We start from the raw sequence: 22467 nt of genomic DNA, 5'->3' as shown, positions 1-22467 counted from the left end.
TTTATTTTTCCAACTATTTTCAATGGTAGTTTTCAATGACCATTTTTGGCAAAGTTTTGAGTTTTACAGTTTTCTCCCTCCCTTCTTTTGCTTCCTCCTCCTGCTCACAGAAAGTAATCTAATATAGGCTCTACATACAAAGAAGAATCAAATCAAAATAAGAGAGAAGAAAAAATACATAAGACAACTTTTAATTAAAATTAAATATAGTAAGCTCCAGTCTGAATTTAGACTCAATGTAAACTTTTATTGCACATATTAGAGAAGGGGGGGAAGGGGAAAGAGGAAAAGGGGGCCCAACATACAGCTCAGGCAGGCAGAGACACCAACCCTGAGTATAACATGTTGGGGAGCAGAACATCACTGGTACAGGCAGCAGGAACAGGGGGCTCCAGATGGAAGGGGGTATGCTCCAAAGTACTCTTCTGAGTGTGGGGTCCTTTATACTCTGATTCTGGATGCCCCTCCTAGAGCTAGTCAAGTTGCCTATAAAGGGTCAGGGTCAAATATCAATTTAGGAATTTTTTTATCAGGAAGAAAAAATACATGTGGGTAGACAAAATATCTTAGGGGGATGCCCTTCAGGGATAAAAACAAGCTGGTGGTAGACAATAATATTTGGGGTACACAGTTGTACTAAACTTTGAAAAATGTTAATATCAGTATTTTTCCACGAGTGTGTTCTATAAACCTCCCTCAAGGGGAGATTGTCAGGGTGGTCTCAAGAACACCAGGCACAATCTCATAACAAACATTCAACTCTTGTAAACTCCCCAATAAGACATCCTACTCTGAAAAAGCCTCCCCATAAATCTTACGCTGACATGCGGTTTCAGTGCTGCGTTAAGGAGATGTATACAAAGGATCACACTGACTTGGCATAATCTATGCTGGCAATAACCTTTCTGAAATTTTTTCAGTTTTAGGTTCATTGTCTTCATATCAATTTCTTTAAGGTCCTTCCTTTGACAGAGCAAGAGATACCCTTGGGAATCAGCACTAATTTCCTTGAACCTATCAATTTGTTGGTATGTTTTTAAGATAATAGAAAAAACAAAAACCCTCCCATGAAAGCAGTGAACCCCCCCCCAGAAAAAGACTCAGATTCATCCATCCAATCACACTGTACACAAAACCAGGCATTTTCTTTTTCTTTTTTAAATTTTTTAAAAATTTGTTTTTCATGGAAACAAAATACTGACAGACTGCTTTCTGTGGGGGTTGGGGGAGGGAAGTAAGATTGGGAGAAAAATTGTAAAACTCAAAACTCCAAATAAAATATTAAAAAAAATTATTTTTTTTATTTTATATTATTACAGCAATCTTATTGTGACAGTAAACATAAACCCCCCTCCTCCCCCACAAAAGAATGAGAAATCTCAAGAATAGTGAGAGAGAAAAAAAATATACTTCAGTTTGTGTTCAGATTCCAACAGCCCTGTCTCTGGGATGAGTTAAGGCCATGCATTTTCATCAGGTTTTGCTAACCTTCCAGTATTCCAAACACCACAGCAACAAAATGAGGAACATTTTGTTTTGTAGTAAATACCAACCAGCAAAACAGACAAGGAATGAATGTGTCCTGTTCAAAAAACTAAAAAGCAAACCAAATTTTTCTGAAGGTCTTTTGTTTTATATTCAAGCAGGAAGGTTTTTGTAAAGATATCAAATCATTTGAGCCAGCTGAATCAAAACATCCAAAGATTTGAAAAAGTCAACTAAGAAAAAAAAAGAAAGCTTCTAAAATTAAAATATAGTCAATTAAATGGCAAAACTACCTTGTAAGAGGGTAGAAATTCACACAATATATCTATCCAATGCCTTAGGGGCCAGGTACTATGACTTTCACTGAGATTCTTCCAGAGGATCCTTTGAGATTCCACTCTAGAACCTTTTCTTGAGATTGTAAACTATTACCTTTGGCAACAAGATATCTTTTAAATTTCTTTTTAGAAAATCGAACAATTAAAGTGGGGGTGGGGGAAGGGATGTGGGGAACCATGTGTGAAACTATAGGCTCCATATGGACCAGGAGAACTAGAAGAGTTCCCGCCAACAATTACCAGATTCATCCCACAAGTATATGCAGGATGAGCTCAGACTAAAATTAGATGGATTCAGTGCAGAATTTGGTGCTTTGTCTTTCCAATTTTTATGATATAAATCAAGATCATAGACTCTGACCAAATTCTTTCCCATTAGAATGTAAGCTCCTTAGAGGCAGGAACCATGTTTTATTCCTGGCACAAGCAAGAAGGAGAGAACCCCTTCTGTGATAAGGTGAGACTAAAACACCTTGTATCAGATGAAACTGCCAGGCACCCTATCATACAGGATCTGGCAGGCTTTGTACACAAGCATATCTATTTGGCTAACATTTTACCAATCTACCTTAGGGGAAAATGTTTGATTAGGATTAGCTTAGTTTTAAGAGTAGAATCTAAATCTACTTAGAACAATTTTTTAAGATAAGCAATAGATTACAGGCATCCAGTATGTCTCTCTCTAGATATCTAGAAAGCTTTTCTTTCTTCAGGCTTTTATGAGACAAAAATGGAACTTCCTCATGTTAGCATAGAAATAAAGATTAATTTAATTAAACAATAAATTAAATTAAAATTTAATAATAACTAATAACTAATGTAATGTTATATAATAAACTCTAAATTATTACATTAATTTAATTAATAACCTAATTAATTAGTTTACAATGACTAATAAACTAATTAATTAAAGAATTAATTAGTTTACCATGACAATGCACCCTCCTCAAAACATCCTTAAGTGAAAGTATCATGTCACTGGAAATGCTAAATTTAGAAAACAAGGGCTTTCAGGACTACCTTGTTTTTCACTATCATAAAGTAACTGATTTTGTGAAGTTAAAAAAAAGAGACATGTTTCCATCAGTCTAACAAGTGGCAGGTGCAATTCAATTAACCATGTGATACAATTGCCAGTTGTGTTCCTGAGGGAATAGTCCACTCTGGGAAGTGGAATGTCATTACCATGAGAACAGGAACTGCATTAGCTTTTGCCTTGGTATTTTGGGGATCCTGCTCAGTAAGGAGGTGCTTAATACATTCTTGCAAAATGGAATCTGTTGGAGCACTTTCTTGGGGGGGGGAAGATGGGATGACATCAATAAATTTTAAAAATGTCATCTACTAAATCTCAAAAAGAACTGAATATAATTCTTGCTTTAAAGTTAAAAGGGAAGGTTACACTTCCTATCCCTAAATAATCTGGGAAATCCCCAATAGTCTGATGAATAATATTCCAAGAACTGGGAAAGTGGCCATAGGAATAAAGCAGTTTTGTCAATTTTCTAGAGGCCAGCAGACTACTGCTCTCTGACCCAGTCTACCTAAACATATACTGGAACACATTTCTTCAAACTTCTAAATTCTAGTCAAATTCCTTCGCTTTGTGCTAATGAGTACTGGAGAACTGTTCTGGGGTTTTTTTAAAACTCCAAAATTTTGATCACTTTTTTGGAAATCAAATATAGTGTAGGGGTGGCTAGGTGGCACAGTTGGACAGAGCACCAGCCCTGGAGTCAGAAGGACCTGAATTCAAATCCAGCCTCAGACACTTCATAATGACCTAGCTGTGTGGCCTTGGGCAAGCCCTTAACCCCATTGCCTTGCAAAAACCTAAAAAAAACAAAAACAAAACACAAACATAGTGTACTGTAGTACTCAAAGAAGAAAATAACAATGAGAGTTTTATCATTAACTTAAAGGAGTGAGAAGACTAAACTGGGTAGTTTATTTCATTAATTTAGCTATATAATGCCTTCAGATAGTTTTTAAATACATACACCAGTCTTCCAAAAGAAGCCTTTAAAAACTATGTTTATTATATCTGTGTGTGTTTGTATACATATATATGCATATATACACATATATATTTATGGATTTGTTTGGAAGTTTTTCTGAATGTTTAAGGCAGACATGTATTTTTTCCAGCTCTGGCATGTTCACTAAATGAAGACATTTAGATTTCAACATGTACAATTAATTCCATCGTGCTCATAGATTCAGTTGCCCACATTTGCTTATTTTTGTTACAACATATACTTCAGCTTTTATCAACAGCCAGGCTGCCAATAATCTTTTGGCAGAAGATATCAACATTGCCATTTATTACATAAGCAAAATGCCATCAAGACACTGATGCTTACTGCTTGAGGACGATGTGGAGGCAGGGAAGACCGGCTTCTGGGAAGCTTTCAACTCTATTTGAAAACTGCTCCAGGACTGGGAAACAAGGGCCAGCCTGCCTAGCTCCCTGAACCCCTGTCTGAAAGGACGGGCTGTGCCACTGGCAACATTTCTCAGGAACTGCGTATTTACAAGGTCAGAAAACAGCCACAGTTGAAATGTGCCACAGTCTGATGGGTCTATCTAAACCTTGGGGCTGAGGCACATGTGAGGATGGCAGAAGTGCTCAGACTTCTGGCCTTACATGGGAAAAGTCAATCTTACATCTAATTTGCACATACTTTATAATCTAATCACAAAATGGTGTCCTTTGTTTATATGAGCAATGCCTCTGGAGGATGGCCTGTCCCAAAAATGAGATCATATTGAACAAACTGAGGGTAGCAGGCCACCATAAGATCAGCAATGAATAAAATGAAATGTTCACTGAAGAATTGATAGAGAGAAAGAGTGTGCCAGTGAGCTTTCTTGAGTTCCTGCAGTTTCTTTTGTCATGGGAAGAGTTGTTCTGGAGCTCCCCTGTGGGGAAGGGTCTCTACTCTCTCCTAACACAGCGAGCCCCTAAGTCACTGCCCCCTTGGTTCCCTTTTATGTAGAACAGAGGCTCCTTCAGGGAAGGGCAGCTAGATGGTCTATATTTTCAAGTTCAAGGTCAGTTAAGAAATGGTTACTGCTCATGCTTACTCTCTACCCAAACTGGCATCCTATCATGCCACTTTCCTATGAAAGAAAAACAGACTTGGTACAGTTGTAGACCTGGCTTATGAAGCAGTTTATCAGATAAAACCAATTGGATTAGGGCACTTGTTGCATATTGGAATTTAAAGACGAGTCCCTTAATGAAACAGATTTTTGGGGGCAGCTAGGTGGTGTAGTGGATAGAGTACTGGCCTTGGAGTCAGGAGTACCTGAGTTCAAATCCGGCCTCAGACACTTAATAATGACCTAGCTGTGTGGCTTTGGGCAAGCCACTTAACCCCATTGCCTTGCAAAATCTAAAAAAAAAAAAAAAAAAAAAAAAAAAAAGGAACATTTTTTTTGACTCCTCTGATGCCTTTCAGAAAGACCCAGGTGCAGAAGTAGTAAGATTGGCAGTGGTGCCAAAGTCAACATGGAAGTGTTCCTGAGGCAACACAATCAGATTCAAATGCCAAACCTTTCATTGTTAGTCTGACAGCACCTCCCAGGAGAATGGATCCTATGGGGCCATCCTGGGGAAAGGAGGCTGGAAGGGAAGCTGAAGGTCAGGAGGAAACTGCTGCTTCCCAGAGTTGTGAGAGAAGAAAAATAAGTGTCCATGTAAGGAATCTTTGCACCCACAGAGGCCATCAGCCTTTTCTACTCAGCTGCCTTCAAGTCCATAAGAAGCTGGAGGCAATGCTGAAAGGCCCTTAAGGCTCAAATATCTCCTGGATATCCATCCCAAGTAAATCATGAAGCTCTTATCTGGCTTAAAAAACAAAAAAAGGAGCTGAGTCCTTTCTTAGAAGAGGCCACCTCTCTTCTCTGTGGCCACTGTAACTACTCAGTATTGTTGTGATTATTTTCCAATAGTTCTTTCCATTTCCTTTGCTGCAGCCATCACACTGAATTGCTTTCCTAGTTCTATTGCTTTGCTTTTCATCAGTTGGTATAAGCTTCTCTGCATCAATCATGTCAGTGGTTTCCTCCAGCACAATAACATGCCATTCCATTTTCTCCTAGGTCTGCTAGACCAGCTCCAGTGTCAGGGCATCTTCTCTGCTTTCAAGTCATCACACAAAAACCACCAGAAAAGACCTAAGGTCTGGGATCCATGCAATGACCAATGCTAATTCCAGAAGACTAAAGAAGGATCCCCCTTTCCATTTGGCAGCAAATAAGTGATAGCCTCGAGGGACAGATTTGGTAATTGACTAACCTTATTTGTCACAAAAAAGAAAAAAGGGGCTTTTTTTAGTAGCGACAGAACCACAGGAAGGAGTAAATAATGATATCCAGGGGCGGCTAGATGGCTCAGTGGATAGAGCACCAGCCCTGGAGTCAGGAGTACCTGAGTTCAAATCTGGCCTCAGACACTTAATGACCTAGCTGTGTGACCCTGGGCAAGTCACTTAACCTCAATGCCTTGCAAAAACTAAAAACTAAAAATAATAATAATGATAATAATAATAATAATAATGATATCCAAAAAACTCCACCTAACCAAAAATAAAAAATAAAACAAAACAACATGGAAAATAATAATAATGAAACATTTAAAAAATACAATAGAGAAAAGGTGAGTCCCTTAATGAGTACCAAAATTCAGAATGGGACACTTAAGTAAGGGAGTGTTAGAACTACCATGTTAAATTTAATGTATACTTTTTAAAAAGCTGCAACTTAGATCAACAGTATCATATATAATCCTTTCTCTGTACTTTTTTTGTGTAAGGAATTATTTTAGGGCAGCTAGGTGGCGCAGTGGATAGAGCACTGGCCCTGGAGTCAAGAAGACCCGAGTTCAAATATGATCTCAATAATTATTCAGCTGTGTGGCCTTGGACAAGTCACTTAACCCCACTGCCTTGCCTGGAAAAAAAAGGAATTATTTCATATTTCTTGTTTATTGAGTTCAAAATAATAAAAAAGAAAATTTTTTAAAATGGGTGGAGTATCATTCATAACTATGGTAAAGGAGAGAATTTTTGACTTAAAAAGGGATCAAGATCACAAAAGATAAAATAATTTCAATTATGTAAAATGGAAATCTTTTATTACATGCAAAATAAATGGAGCTTAGATGAACAGGGAAATTGATGATTGAGAAAAAAAAATCTTTACAACAAATATCTCCAATAAAGGTCCAGTATCCAAAATAACAAGGAATGCAAATAGACATGGAAGACCACGTGCTAGTACCCGATAGAATGATGGTTAAGGAATAAAAGCAGGCTCAAAGAGAATTGCAAACGATTAATAATCACATATGAATAATCACCTCTAAGGCTCTCTCCCAACATACATAAGAACACCATACAATAACCCTCGGGTCATAAACACCAGATGAGCAATGATACAGAGACACACACCCAACAAAGATGCTCCCCACTGCCAGGGAGGAAATATAGCACAATAGTCCAGTCAGAGAGGATGGCAAGGTCCTCACAAGTCCCTCTATGCATTTACTGCTGCTCTGGCCACACCAAGTCCACAACTTTTCAGAGTTTCCTGACATCTATAGCTCTTAAAAAGAGCTGTACATTAACACAAGAAAGATCAAGTGGATAAAGAATGACAGGATTACAACATGCATCTGGAACACCTTCAGCAATGGAAATAGCTGGGACAGGTAGTACAAACATAGAACAAGTCAGATCCAGAACTGAACACAAGGTGGGGCGAGTTGGATTGCCTTTGGGAAAGGCAATTAATTATCCCTTACTGAACCCAAGCTTCCTATGAAAGCAAAACCCATTTTTAAAACTACCAATAGGGGGCAGCTAGGTGGCGCAGTGGATAGAGCACCGGCCCTGGAGTCAGGATTCCTGAGTTCAAATCCAGCCTCAGACACTTCATTATTACCTAGCTGTGTGAACTTAGGCAAGCCACTTAACCCCATTGCCTTGCAAAACTAAAAAAACCTAAAAAAAAAAAACTACCAATAGTGTGTTGCTGTTACACTATGGCCATGAGAAATGGAACACAGCAGTATCCAAATGTTACACCAAGGCCATGACATAAAATTGAGAGAAATTGAGGAAGGCTTCTAGAACACTGGATGGACTTTTTATTTTTTTGCTTTTTCCACCACAACTTTATTTTTTCTACCAATCATTTTTTATGTATATATATATTTTTTATTAAAGATACTGAGTTTTATAATTTTCCCCCGATCTTACTCCCCCCCCCCACAGAAAGCAATCTGTCAGTCTTTATTTTGTTTCCACGCTGTACATTGATCCAAATTGCGTGTGATGAGAGAGAAATCATATTGGATGGACTTCTTGCAGTGAATAAACAGTGGGACATGGATTAAAGTCACATAGAGCAGGTTGTTATCTGCAATATGGGGGGGGGGGGGGGCGGAGAGAATTCTCCCTGATTATATCAAAGATCTCCATGAACACTGAGAATGAAATATTGCTTCTAATCACAAATAATGAGACAAATATGTATCAAAACAATTCTGATCTTTTGCATCATCTCCTGGAAACTGGCAAAGATGATGACAAAAGGTGGAAATAGTCAACGCTGTAGGAGCTGCAAGAAGACTGCTCATGGCTGAGCCAAGATGGCGACCAGAAAGGATCTTGTCTTAGGCACTCTCTCATAAATTTATAAGATAAGGATTCTAACTAAACTTTGGAGACACAGAACCCACAGGGGGACCCAGGGAGACAGGTCTCCTACTCAGGGTAACCTGGAAAAGAGCAGAAAGGCTCTGCTCCCTGGGGTCAGAGGGGTGGCCCACCAGAGCAAAAGAACTTCAGCCTCCTGGAGGCAGCCCCAGGGTGCTGGGAGCCCCAGCTCACAGCAGCAGGGGAGTCTCCTGAGCTATGCCCCAGGGAGCACCAGGCACAAATTGGAGGAACAGCACGGGGACCTCTGCCAGAGCAAGCACGTGGAACCCAGCCCTCAGGGCACACAGAGCACAGGCCAGCACAGCCCAGATCCAGGAACAGAAGCAGGTAGAGCCAGTAAGCAGGAGCCCCCAGGGCATGAGCCCATTGAGCTGAGGGAGGGGAGTGAAGAGAGAGAGACTGCAGAGCTCTGTCCTCTGCCCCTGGAACAGGACTCTGGGGCTCTGACCACATTCAGATCCTGATAGCAGTCTAGTCGCCCCCCCATAGAACAGCAGGGCCCCCCCACCTCAGTCCCGTTGCAAAGGGGAGTGCTTATGGTCATTCACAGACCAGGAGGGAGGACAGAGCCTCACACACTGAGACCCTTGTGGGAGTGTCCCAAAAGCTCAAGAAGCACCCCAAAACAGGCTAAGGCTGGGAAAATGAGCAAGCAGAGAAAAGAGGAAGACCATTGAGAAATATTTTGCAAATGAGCCCAAGAAGGATCAAAATACTCAGTCTGAAGATGAGGAAGCATAAGCTCCTGCATCTAAAGACTCTAAGAAACACATAAATTGGGCTCAGGCTATGATAGAGCTCAAAAAAGACTTTGAAAATCAAATGAGGGAGTTAGAAGAAAAACTAGGAAAAGAAAAGAGAGAGATGCAGGAAAAACATGAAAGTGAAGTCAGCAGCTTAGTCAAGGAAATCCAGAAAAATGCTGAAGAAAATAGCATGCTAAAAACCAGCTTAAGTCAAATGGATAAAACAGTTCAAAAAGTTATTGAGGAGAAGGCTTTAAAAAGCAAAATTGGCCAGATGGAAAAAGAGATAAGAAAACTCTCTGAGGAGAACAAATCCTTCAGACAAAGAATGGAACTCAGGGAGATTGATGAATTTACCAGAAATCAGGAATCAATACTTCAAAACCAAAAAAATGAAAAATTAGAAGAAAATGTGAAATATCTCATTGAAAAAGCAACTGATACGGAAAACAGACTTAGGAAAGATAATTTAAAAATTATTGGAATACCTGAAAGTCATGATCAGGAAAAGAGCCTTGACATCATTTTCAAAGAATTACTACAGGAAAATTGCCCTGATATTCTAGAAGCAGAGGGCAAAATAGAAATGGAGAGAATCCACCGATCCCCCAGAGAAAGAGGTCCCAAAAAACCAACCCCTAGGAATATTATAGCCAAATTCCAGAACTCCCAAGTCAAAGAGAAAATATTACCAGCAGCCAGAAGGACACAGTTCAAATATTGTGGAGCTGCAGTCAGATCAAACAGGACTTATCAGCAACTACATTGGAAGCTCATAGGGCTTGGAATACAATATACTGGAAGGCAAAAGAGCTTAGAATGCAGCCAAGAATGAACTACCCAGCAAGGCTGAATGTCCTCTTCCAGGGAAAACGATGGACTTTCAATGAACTAGGGGAATTTCACATTTTCCTGTTGCAATGGCCAGAGCTGAACAGAAGGTTTGATCTTCAGATACAGGACTTGGGTGAAGCATAGAGATTGGAGGAGAAGGGGAAAATATGAGGGACTTGATGATGAACTGCATGTATTCCTGCATAGAAAAATGACACTGATAATACTCATATGAACCTTCTCAGTTAATAGAGCAGGTAGAGGGAGCTTCTATAGTTGAAGCACAGGAGAAACCTGAATTCGAAAACAAAATATGGTATAAAATGGAATCAATAGAAAAAAAGGGAAATGTAATGGGAGAAAGAAAAAGGAGAGGGGGAATAGGCCAAGATATTTCATATAATAAGATTTTTCTTTATCACAATGAGCTACTGCAATGATATGGAAGGGGGGAGGCAAGGGGGAATGAGGGAAACTTCGCTCTCATCAGAGGTGGCTAGGAGAGGAAACAGCATATATACTCAATGGGGTATAGGCATCTGGAATAAGAAGGGGGGGACAGGGGAAGGGGGGGATGTGAGTGACGGAGGAGAGGATGGACCATGGGGGGAGAGTGGTCAGATATAACACAATTTCTTTTTTACTTCTTGCAAGGGGCTGGGATTGGATGGCCTGTCCGGGACCATAGGGCCAGGTGAATTCTGGGCCTAAGGGGTGGTATGGGGGCTTGAGGCCTCTTGGCCCCAGGGCTAGGGATCTGTCTGCTGCACCACTCAGTTACCCTATAGCAGTCAGAGTGAAAGGAGAGAGAAAATATAGTACATGGTAGTGGAGAAATACTAAAGGAGGGAGTTGCGATCAGCAGTGGCAACATTGGAAAAATATGGAAGTAACTTTTGCGATGGACTTACCATAAAGAATGTGATCCACCCATGACAGAGTTGTTGGTGTTGGAACAAAGACTCAAGCACATTTTTTTTATTATTATTATTATTATTATTATTATTATTATTATTATTTTGGGAGGGTGCAGGGCAAATGGGGCTGGGTGGCCTGCCTGGGGCCGCACAGCAGGGTGATCGTTGGATTTCTGAGGCCAGATTTGGACCCAGGTGCTCCTGGTTCAAGGGCCAATGCTCTGTCTGCCACCTAGCCACCCCTACTATTATTACTATTTTATTTTATTTTGGGTCTTTTTTTTCTTTTTCTTTTTTTGGTTTTTGCAGGGTAGTGGGGTTGGGGTGGTTTGCATGTCACACGGCTGGGTGACTGTTGGGTGTACGGGGCCGGATGTGGGCTCGGGTGTTCATGGCTCCAGGGTTGGTGCTCCGTCTATTGTGCCACCTGGCCACACCTACAATTATTACTATTATTTTTTTATTTTAATTCTTTTCTCTCCCCCTTACTTTATCGCTCAAGCAAGTCTATATTTATGTGGGGGAGGTGGTATTTCGTTTACTCTTTTTTTTTTTTTGCAAGGCAAATGGGGTTAAGTGGCTTGCCCAAGGCCACACAGCTAGGTAATTATTAAGTGTCTGAAACTGGATTTGAACCCAGGTACTCCTGACTCCAGGGCCGGTGCTATATCCACTGCACCACCTAGCCGCCCCTCATTTACTCTTAAACAAGAATATTTTATTAATGTAAAGAAACATTATTTGTACAAAATGAGAATAAATATTAAATAAAAAAATTAGAAACAAAAAAAAAAAAGAATTAGACTGCTCACCCAAGTGGTGGTGGTGGAGCTGGGAGAAGCAGCTTTGAAGTGTTCTGTTCTGGGAACCACATTTTAGGAAGGGCATCCCTGAACTACAGTGTCCAAAAGAAGACAATGGATATTGTGTTCAAGTGACTGGGGACTGGGCTTAGGTTGCAGTCTGCAAGGTTTGTCCCATGAAGAAGTAGCAGATACTTCTGCTAGCCCCGCCCCTCAAAAAACATGAACAATAATGGACAGAAGTTGCCATATGGCAAATTTAGATTGTATTTAAGAAAAATGCTATTAACAGTTGGAGCTCTCCAAAAGTAGAAGGGCCTGACTAAGGAGGTAGGCTCTTCTTTTTTTTAATCTAGTCAGTCCATGCTGTGGAGTCAGTAATACATTTCAATCAATACCTACTGTGTTCAGAAATTTGCCAGCAGGAGAGACAGACATGATCCCTGTCCTCCTGGAACTTACTAATCAGAGTTTAACCTGTGCAGGTGCAAGAGAGAATATGGGGGGAAAGGGATGGCACTGGAGTCGCGACAAACACACACAAATGTGCATGTGAAAGCATGAGCTCTCTTTCAAAAAGCTAACGATTTCATGAGAGGACAAAATATACCCACCCTAAACCAAAAAACAATACGCAGTAGTAGATACTCATATCATTATGAATGTATAATTGTATTCTACATAATGACTGTACATGTATAACCTATACCAGATTACTGACCAACTCAGGGCAAGGGGAAGAAAGGCCAGGAAAGAGAAAACTTTACAAAAATGAATGTTGAAAACTACCTTTACAAATAATTGGAAAAAATAAATAAATAATAAGTTCTATTATGTATAATTCCAAAGTAAGGAGGACTAACATAAAGGATGGGGAGATTACTGGTATTGTGATTTGGAAGCACAAGGTCAAGGGGCACATCTATTACAGGTAAATTATTCATCATCTATATGAAAAAGAATACTATGTGCCAAAAATTCCTAGGGCAACTTACCACGGCTATTTTAGTCTGGAGAAAGTTCCCTCTTTCCTCATCTACTACAATCTCATGTCCATTTTTAAAGAATTCAAGCATCTTCACAATGTCATGATTGATGGAATCTGGTACGAGAAATAGAAAGTCTCATTTACTGATTGTTTATCAGATGCAAGACAAAATAACAGAATTTTTGAGTTGGCCTTCTAGGCCAGCCCCAACCTGAAAATGAATCCCTGACTGCCACATGCTAAACAAGAGAGTCCCCAGCCTCATTCTGATGGGGGGATGCCCTGTCCCCCAGACAGCGCCACCGCCACTGGTTTGCCTCTCTACAGTCATACAGAGCAAATCCAATCCCTCCTTCACCTGGCTCACTGAAAGCCTATGAGACCAAGGCATCCCCAACTCCTCAGGTCTTAAACCCACTGAGTCGATGACCAGCCCCTGGTCTTCCATACAAGCAACACTCCACCTCCTCTCTCTGTGCCTTCATTCTAGAGGAAACAGGGGACCATACAAGTTTACTGAGCAGACCAAACTTTCAGGAAGATAAATCTGACAACAAAATGGAGGATGGCCTGAAGTTGGGAGAGACTTGAGTCAGGCAGACCCACCTGAAGGCTACTGCACTAGTCCAAGTATGAGAAGCTGGACATGTGCCAGGCTTGTGGCATGTCAGAGAACAGGACAGAGGAAGAGATGACCTGAAAGTAAAACTGATGGGCTTTGGCAAAAGACTGAATGTGAGAGTTAAAGTAGTGAGAATGAGGACATTGGGGATAGCAGGGATTGCAGCCAGGAGTCTCCTGCACCTTTGATGGGGAGTGGAAACCTAGGAGAAGGAGAGGACTTGAACAGATAGATGCTTCATTTCACTTTAGTGTTGGCAACCATGCATTCATGGCATGCCCAGTAGACAAGTTTTGTGGCTTTGTTGGTCTTGTTCACCCCAGCAGCCTTCTGACTAAAGTCTCAGCCACCTCTCCCTGGGTTTTCAGAGAAGGCCAGGATAGAGGGGTTTATCACAGTATAGTATTATCTGAAAGCAATGGTTAGTGTACACAAGATGACAATTCTAGGGAATTGCTAGGGAGCATAAATGTTTTACATGCTACCAATTTTATGGGTTATTATTTCGTTACTGTGTTAGGAAAAAAATACTTATATCAGAGTTAAGGAATTGTTCTAAAGCAATGCATTTAAAAAAGTGCTTTTTCAGCACTCTCCAGTGAAAGATTACAACTTTTGGTGGTCATGAGAACCTAACCCCCATATTTTCCATCATTTTAATGTATCAACATTTTTACTTCTGCACTGTTTTCTAGGAACATGATCCCCGCAAAAGTTAAGATTTGACTGTGATTTTCTATTTCCTAACCAAAAGAATATAAGATTAAACAAAGAATACAAATCATTCATTACTGGGTTCTAATTCATCTCTGATGAATTAAATTGTTTCCCCAAATGGACACATAACTTTGATATAATAAGTGACACCACAAACAAACTGGCAGAGGGTAGAAGCTAGCCCTACACAGTTACTGACAGGAAAATCTAGAAGACTCTATTCCAAACCAGGATACAAAGGTTTGTAGAAAATAGAACAAACAATGATGATAAAATAAAATTGAAAAGGTTCTACACAAACAAAATTAGTTTGGATAAAATTAGAAGAGAAACAGTAACTAGGGGAAAATATTTGCAACACGTTAAAGGATATGAATAGTTGTCTCTCAAAGTAAGAAACCCAATCTATAAGTAATTAAATGAAAAATAAACCAAATCACTAATAATAACTGAAATAATTCTGATCCTCACACCTATCAGATTGGCAAACCAATCTTAAAAAAAACCAAAGTAATTCTTTTTTTTGACATAGAAGGATCAGCACACTGGTCAAACAGTACAGTCATTCTGGACTGTAATTTGCAATTATATCACAAAAGTCACAAAGCTGTGCAAATTTTGTGACACAGAAATACCACTATTAAATATATAGTGCAAAGAGAGAAGACATATATATATATATATATATATACACATATATATACATATATACACAAAGATTTAAAATAACATCTCACATGAGAACAAAGACTTTTACTATAAGAACCAAAAAAAAAAAAGGGAATGGATTCAGAAAAAATGGTATGACTTGTATAAACTGATGAGGAGAGAAATGAGTAGAAAACTTTCTAGTATACAGGGACTAAGACATTGTAAAGAAAAACAACTCTGAAAAATAAAAATCCTGATCAATGGAAAACACAATCATGATTCTAGAGGACCTACAACAAAGCAGGCTCTTGGCAGAGAAGTGATGGACATGACAGAATTAGGATAAACATTTATGGACATGACTAAAGTGTGCTTTTTTTATATGATAGGGTTTATTTGACACAAGAGAGATTTCTACTGATTTATATGTTATTATTCCTATGGTTTTATAAATAGCAGAAAGAATTGGTGGAGGGAAGAGAAAGGGTCGAGTGATGGTGTTAAAGCATTGTGGAAAAAACAGAGAAGAACAAAGAGAAGACTATAGAGAGCACAAACAGGACAGTTTTGAAATATGCAGATTTCATTATAATCTTTTTTAAAAAGTGATAAGCTATTTTTATATGGTTTCATATGTGATCTTTTTTTTAATTCTCTGTGAAAACACCTATATTATGAGGTGTTTATTAAGAACAGAATAACAAAAAAATCATCAAAAGAGTTAAAAGATTTCCTCTGGTGCTTAAATTATGATCAAAAAGTGACACACACAGGGGAAAAGAGTTCATTGTGACATTGGATTCATTTCTTTCAAAGCAATGCTCAGAAAATGACAAAAAATATGCATGGGAAACAAAGTAAAACACAATTTGTGAACAAAGTGAATCTAATTTTAAAATTAAAGAAGTCCAGAGTATAGAGATGTGTCTATGTCAATATATATATATATATATATAGATAGATAGATAGATAGATAGATATATGCAATTGATATTCAGAATGAAACCAGATTATAACCTATCAAAGTTACATACCAGTTGTAAAGAGTTTTTAGTAGAACATGACATATTCAAAAAACATGATAAGATTGTTTATAATTGTAGAATTAAAACATAGCTAATAAAACTGTAGCATCAAATGTGCTGCAGAATATACCAAGTCAATTCAGCCAGTGTGGTTCCACCCACTAACATTAGTAAAGCTGAATAAAATGAGAAAAAGAGGACCTCAGCTGGAGGGAGTTGTTTTTTGTGGTTTTTTTTCCATTTCATCTACTTGTTCAAAACATAATTTATGTTTTGTCCTTAAGGTGTTCGCTAGATAAGAGAAATCAAAAGTTTCTAAACTGGGAACTGAATCAGCTCTAAAAATGCCTATTACTAGGATCATTTGCTCCACTGTATTCTAACATTTTTGATAGGTTAATCATTTGTTTGACACACATAAACAACAATGCTATTAAATATATTGTGCTAGGATAAAATGAAAGATTCAAAAGATGTTATTTTTCTTTTTTTTTTAGGGTTTTTTTTTTTTTTTGCAAGGCAAACGGGATTAAGTGGCTTGCCCAAGGCCACACAGCTAGGTAATTATTAAGTGTCTGAGGCCAGATTTGAACCCAGGGACTCCTGACTCCAGGGCCGGTGCTCTATCCACTGCGCCACCTAGCTGCCCCAAAGATGTTATTTTACAATGGTCAAATTATTTGGAGGATTATAGCTCATTATGAAAGCAAGAAACAAACCAAAGTCCATTAATGAAAGCAAACACTTTAAAGTACAATTTCTATTGTTTGAGGGGAGAGAAAACTATTTGAAAAGGTTTATGATCAGAAAAAAAAAACACAGATCACTCAATCCGAGGTGAAAATATTCATGAAAAACTCAAGGAACAAGTAGTCAAGAAGCCAAAACTATTTAGTGAATAGACAAAGCAGCAAAGATAACACAGACTTAATAAAACTATTATTCATCCTGGAAAGCAAGGAAGTTAAAAAATGCCATCTGGGATTTCTATTTAGTTATATGTGAGAAAAGTTAAGTATCCATTTGGTCTTGTTTTGTCTCAAATTAAAGATGGTTTGAACTAGTTAAAACACAAAAGGTGCTATTATCTGATCCAACTTCATTTTTTGCTCAAAAATCTCAGAATAATGATCCAAGCTCAGTTTTTGTTCCAGAAAGAACACAAGAGACATTCCATCAATCGTCAATGAGCATTTATCAAACACCAACTATGGGCCAGCTATCTTGCAGAGAGACCAAAGAAAAAGGGCAAAAGATGGTTACTGCCCTTGAGGACCTCCCAGTACAAACAGTCAGGTACAAAAAAGCTCTGCACACTCAATCGGGAAAGACACACCAATAAAACAGATGCTGATTTCACAAAAAGATAGGTCTGTTTTGGGGCAGCTAGGTGGCACAGTGGATAGAGCATCGGCCTTGGAGTCAAGACTACCTGAGTTCAAATCCGGCCTCAGACACTTAATAATTGCCTAGCTGTGTGGCCTTGGGCAAGCCACTTAACCCCATTACCTTGCGAAAAAAAAGATAGGTCTGTTTTGTCTAACCTCAGTTTACTATTTCCTTCAGATACATGATGAGATAATAAAATATTCCAGTGTAGCAAGAAATGGATAAAATCACTGAGTTGACTGTATCTTAATTTGGCTTTAAATGTGTTTAACTTCTAAAGAAATATGTACTGACCCTAAAAAAAAAAAGATTGGTAGAAATATGTACTGATAAGTAAGATTAACATGGAAGAAAATTATACATCTTTGTGTGATTAACTGATTGTTTTAAAAAACTAATGTGGAAATATGCTTTACATGATTACACAGGTATAACCTATGTCAGATTGCTTGGGGAGAAGAACAGAAGGGAGCGAGAAAAATATGGAACTCAAAATTTTTTGAAAAATACTGAAAACTATCTTTTCATGTAATTGGGAAAAAATGAAATACAAAAAATGAATGTTGAAAATTATCTTGACACATAACTGGAAAAAATAAAATACCATTATATTTTTAAAAAATAAATTACTGTATACCACCTGTATCCAGAGAAAGAATTGTGGAATTTAAACAAAGACCAAAGACTATTACCTTTAATTAAAAAAAAAACAACATTATTTCATTATATAATTTTGCTATCTCTTATACTTTATTTTTCTTCCTTAAGGATGTGATTTCTCTCTCATCACATTCAACTTAGATCAATGTATACCACGAAAACAATGTAAAGACTAACAGACTGCCTTCTGGGGGGTGGGGGTGAGGGGAGGGAAGCAAGATTGGGGAAAATTGTAAAATTCAAAAATAATTAAAAAAGCTTAAAAAAGAATAATCATAAAAGCTCAAATAAAAAATTACTGTAAAATCAAGTTAAAAACAAAAACAGAAAAATCAAGTTAAAACTTGAAAATGGAAAATGTGACAATTTAATACTTTTTGTTATTTTTATATTATATCACTTAAATGATAATCAATGGCTAACAAGTAAAATTCATTCATTTTAAAGGATTACTATGAAATAGGTGAATTTTAAAAGCATACTGCATTGCCCACAGCAGCGCTCCTAGAATAATTCAGACATTGACAGTTAAATATAGCACAAAATTCAATACTAGGTTATATAATTTACCTCACACATCTTAGTAGTTCTATTTTACAATTAAACAAATATAGCTGAGAAATTGCTAATATAAATAAAATATTAAGGAAAAACTATCTTACTTTCAGAAAGTCTTGGAAATCTTTTCTTTAGTTTCCTTCTTAATGGTTGAAGTGCTGGCATCATTTCTGGAACACTTACATAAAAATCGGCCTGGATTTCATCATCCAAAACCTGAAAATCATAATAAAAGTATAGTCATCTGGAAATTTCTAGCATATTTACCCTAGTGAAGCTTTCAATACAATTGAGTATTCTTATGAGTCATTCAGAAAATGAACACTAGGGGCGGCTAGGTGGCGCAGTGGATAAAGCACCGGCCTTAGAGTCAGGAGTACCTGGGTTCAAATCCGATCTCAGACACTTAATAATTACCTAGCTGTGTGGCCTTGGGCAAGCCACTTAACCCCATTTGCCTTGCAAAAACCTAAAAAAAAAAAACAAAAATAAAAACAGCTATGACTTTCTATTAGGAAGACCCTCAAAGGGTCTTAATGTTCTGAAGGTCAGATTAATTTAGGTACATGGGCCTCAGTTGGGCAGTTATTATAAGCTAGGCCAATATGCTGGGTTTTTAGCTTTTTTTGATAGCACTTGCAATAGCATTAAGTATAATCTAAAAAGTTTAATTTCTAAGTGTGCTTCAAATATGAAAATCAAGCTCATTATTTAATAGACCATGAGTAAAACTTAATACATAGACAAACTTCACCTAAGACACCACTAATGATACTGTTTATAGAGCACCAAATGTAATTATTTTCACAAAGATAGGAAAAATAAAATATTCTAAGGCTATATTTGATAAATTTTCAATTTTTTTTTTTAAATTTAAGGCAATGGGGTTAAGTGGCTTGCCCAAGGCCACACAGCTAGGTAATTATTAAGTGTCTGAGACCGGATTTGAACCCAGGTGCTCCTGACTCCAGGGAGGGTGCTCTATCCACTGTGCCATCTAGCTGTCCTAAATTTACAATTTAAAAAGGATTAAGTTCAAGTTTACTTTTAAGTGAACTATGTGTTTCCAGAAAATTTTTTTTCTTTACCTTTATAGAGAACAAAAATATTAGGATGTGCACTAAAAAAGGACAAAATGAATCTAGATAGTTAATTAGGAGGTACACTGGATAGAAGCCTGGCCGGAATCAGTTAGACTCATCTCCCTTGAATTCAAATCTGGCATCAGACACCTACTAACTGTGTAGCCTTGGGCAAATAATTTAACCCTGTTTGCCTCAATTTCCCTATCTGTGAAATGAGCTGGAGAAGGACGTGGCAAAGCACTCCAATATCTTTGACAAGAAAACCCAAATAGAGTGTCACAAAGAGTCAAACACAATTGAAAAACACTGAACAACAATAGTTACTTTAAAAATTCTTATACTAAAATGTATCCATTTAATTACCAAATTACCTTTTAAATGTTACTTTTTAAATGTATAAGATGAAGTAATTTCTTTGAAAAATGCTGCCTGGGCAGCAGATGTAAGTTTCAAGCTTCTAATACTGATTAATATTTGTGTCAGCACCCATTTCAAATCTTTGACTTTTAAAAATGGGACAAAACTCTATTCACTTAACACTCATTTAGGATATAATTACCAACTTTTGGAGTGGTCACAACATCACACTCTGACCCTCTAACTGTTCATCTGATTTTATATCCTGGCTCCTAAAAAGTAAACATGAAATTCATGTCTTTAGAGCAGAATAAAATTCATTATTTTTTTGAGAATTGTGTAACATATCTTGAGATTCTGGAATATAAACTAAAAATATAACAAGCAGGCGCTAGGAATGCTGCACCTCGGGGACAGCTGCTCTTCCAGATCACCTGCTGCTAAGGTTTCAAGAAGAGAATTCCCAGGAGAGAGAGAACTCAAACAGGCTCTGAAGCTCTGAACACTCCAGGGTTATGCAATATTCAGTGGGTAAAACTGACAGGCATAAGATGCAGGGAAGAAAAGTGTGGGGGAGTGGAAAGGACAGAGAAAGAAGCAAAGGAAGGAGAGTAGAAAAGAATGGAGCAGTTGAGAAAGAAAGGAAAAAAGGAAAAGTATATCTAGTAGGAAGAAGCAAAGGTCCACCCACTACAGCCCCAGTACCACCTTACAGCTTGGTCCTAGAGATTTCTTGCCCTTGGGCCTCTTCTTGGCTATTCCTTTCCTTTTCAAATCTAACAGAATTCAACTCGGGTCAGTTGGATAGCATAGATTTACCAGAAAGACCTCTTCAACTGGTCCTCAAGATGAACAGCATACTTTTCTGATGCTTCTAAATGTAGTTTAGTCAACAATAATACATTTGAAACAAAATGTTATTAATTTTATAAACTCTTGTGTACTAGAGAGAGTACTAAAATTAAAGTCAAAAGATCTAGATCCCAATACTGGTTCAAAACTTTGGGCAAGTCACTTAACCTCAATGATTCTGTTTACTCATCTGTAAAATGGAGATAAGACCTGCCTTCCTTTTTTCTCAAGACAATATGTAAGCCATCAAGTATATGCTCTCACAGAACCAAACTTATATGTGTCACAGTTTATTGAAATTAAATTATTGCTGATTAAATGAATGATTATTTCTGAAAAAAAAAAAAAGAAGCAGCCTAGGCAGAACAGATAGTGACCCGATTCTAGAGTCTGGAGGACCCACCTACCATTCAAGGTGTAATTCTATCATGAGACACTTAAATCCTCAAGGCCCTCTGTATCGGAAATTCCCCAACTCAATGAAATCATGGTCAGGTCTAACCTCACCTCATTTCTGAAAAGGAAGATTTAGTAATGTTGATGATTAAAAGGATTAACTCAAAACAGTTCTGAAGCTACTCAAAAGCAGCTAGAGGGGCAAAGCCAATTTGTCCCTTCCTGGCAGTTTAAAATAGTGATTTAATTTACTCAGTTGGCTAACTTCAGTGGAGGAAGTACAGGCAGGGGCAAGGATAGGATTGGGGGAAGAGATAATCTGCTGCAAAGAGTGAAAGTGAGCAGATCTCACAGAAACTGACTGCATGAGACCCCCAGGGAGCAGCAGAGTCACCTTGGAGGAGTCCTCAACGGCCCTACAAAGCAATGCTGTCCCTGCTGATTTTGTAAACACATTTCCTTTGGGGAGTGGAAAACTCCACCATACCTTCAGCCTCAATGATGCTGCCACTACACCCAGAGAAGTGGACAAATTTCCTTTGTAGCAAGATGTGCTAATTCATCAATTCAAATTGTTTATAGATCAGGGCGGGCATCAGACCCATGCTGATCCCTGCATCAGACCCATGTTGCATAAGTGCTTTGTTTTTATTACAAATTTAATTATCATTAAACACAAATATTTCCAGATTCCTATAGGAAAGAAGAATGGATAATAAACTATGAACCTCCTTTAGGCAGTTTTTTAAAAAATAATATAATAGATATATAGAAGGTAGTAAAAAGACTGCTCCATGGGTCCCTTCCAAGCTTTTCTTTAGCTGTTCATTTTACATAATGCTTTTTTCAATGCTTCTTAACACTCTCTCATCCACCTCCTCCCATCAAGTGGAAGCCAGGAAGAGTCAAAGAAAACAAGAAACAATGCACTGGTCAAGGCTGAGCTCATGTCTCATTCTCCACATTGTGGTTTTTAAAGAACAGGAGTTTTCTACCTGTCAAAGTCAGCCCCACAACCCTCATCTTGGCAATTATCCTTAAAAATAAAGAGTTCACATCCAACCCAGAGTACCTCTGAAAAACATGCTGAAGTGGGTGAAATGGTGTGCCTGATCTAGCTTCAAGAGCTGGCCCTCCTTGTCAGAGGATATTTTATGCTAAATCCTTGCCTAGGAAAGGTAATTGAAGCTCAGGGAATGAGGAAATGTCAAGTCTTTTTCTCCTAAAACAGAGAAGATTTCATTTGCCATTAGCTAAATTCTCACAATGAAATGTTTTTCCCCTTAGTAAATAAATGCTAAGAAAAATATCTTCTA

The 22467-nt window shown here is 38.1% G+C and overlaps 1 protein-coding gene across 3 annotated transcripts in view; it reads right to left on the bottom strand.

The window, feature by feature from the left end:
- The window catches only part of MRPL1 (mitochondrial ribosomal protein L1), a 58545-nt gene that overhangs the window by 5490 nt on the left and 30588 nt on the right, over nucleotides 1-22467 (bottom strand). For all 3 annotated transcript variants that reach the window (XM_074228553.1, XM_074228554.1, XM_074228555.1), the window contains exons 6-7: nucleotides 18566-18677; nucleotides 12847-12953 (exon numbers count right to left, since the gene is read on the bottom strand). In XM_074228553.1, the coding sequence (XP_074084654.1) occupies nucleotides 12847-12953; nucleotides 18566-18677 (219 nt within the window). The remainder of the gene's footprint in view (nucleotides 1-12846; nucleotides 12954-18565; nucleotides 18678-22467) is intronic.

Source organism: Macrotis lagotis, chromosome 3 (genome assembly GCF_037893015.1).
Source record: "Macrotis lagotis isolate mMagLag1 chromosome 3, bilby.v1.9.chrom.fasta, whole genome shotgun sequence".
Classification (NCBI taxonomy): Eukaryota; Metazoa; Chordata; class Mammalia; order Peramelemorphia; family Peramelidae; genus Macrotis; species Macrotis lagotis.
This window is presented reverse-complemented; position numbering and strand designations above follow the sequence as displayed.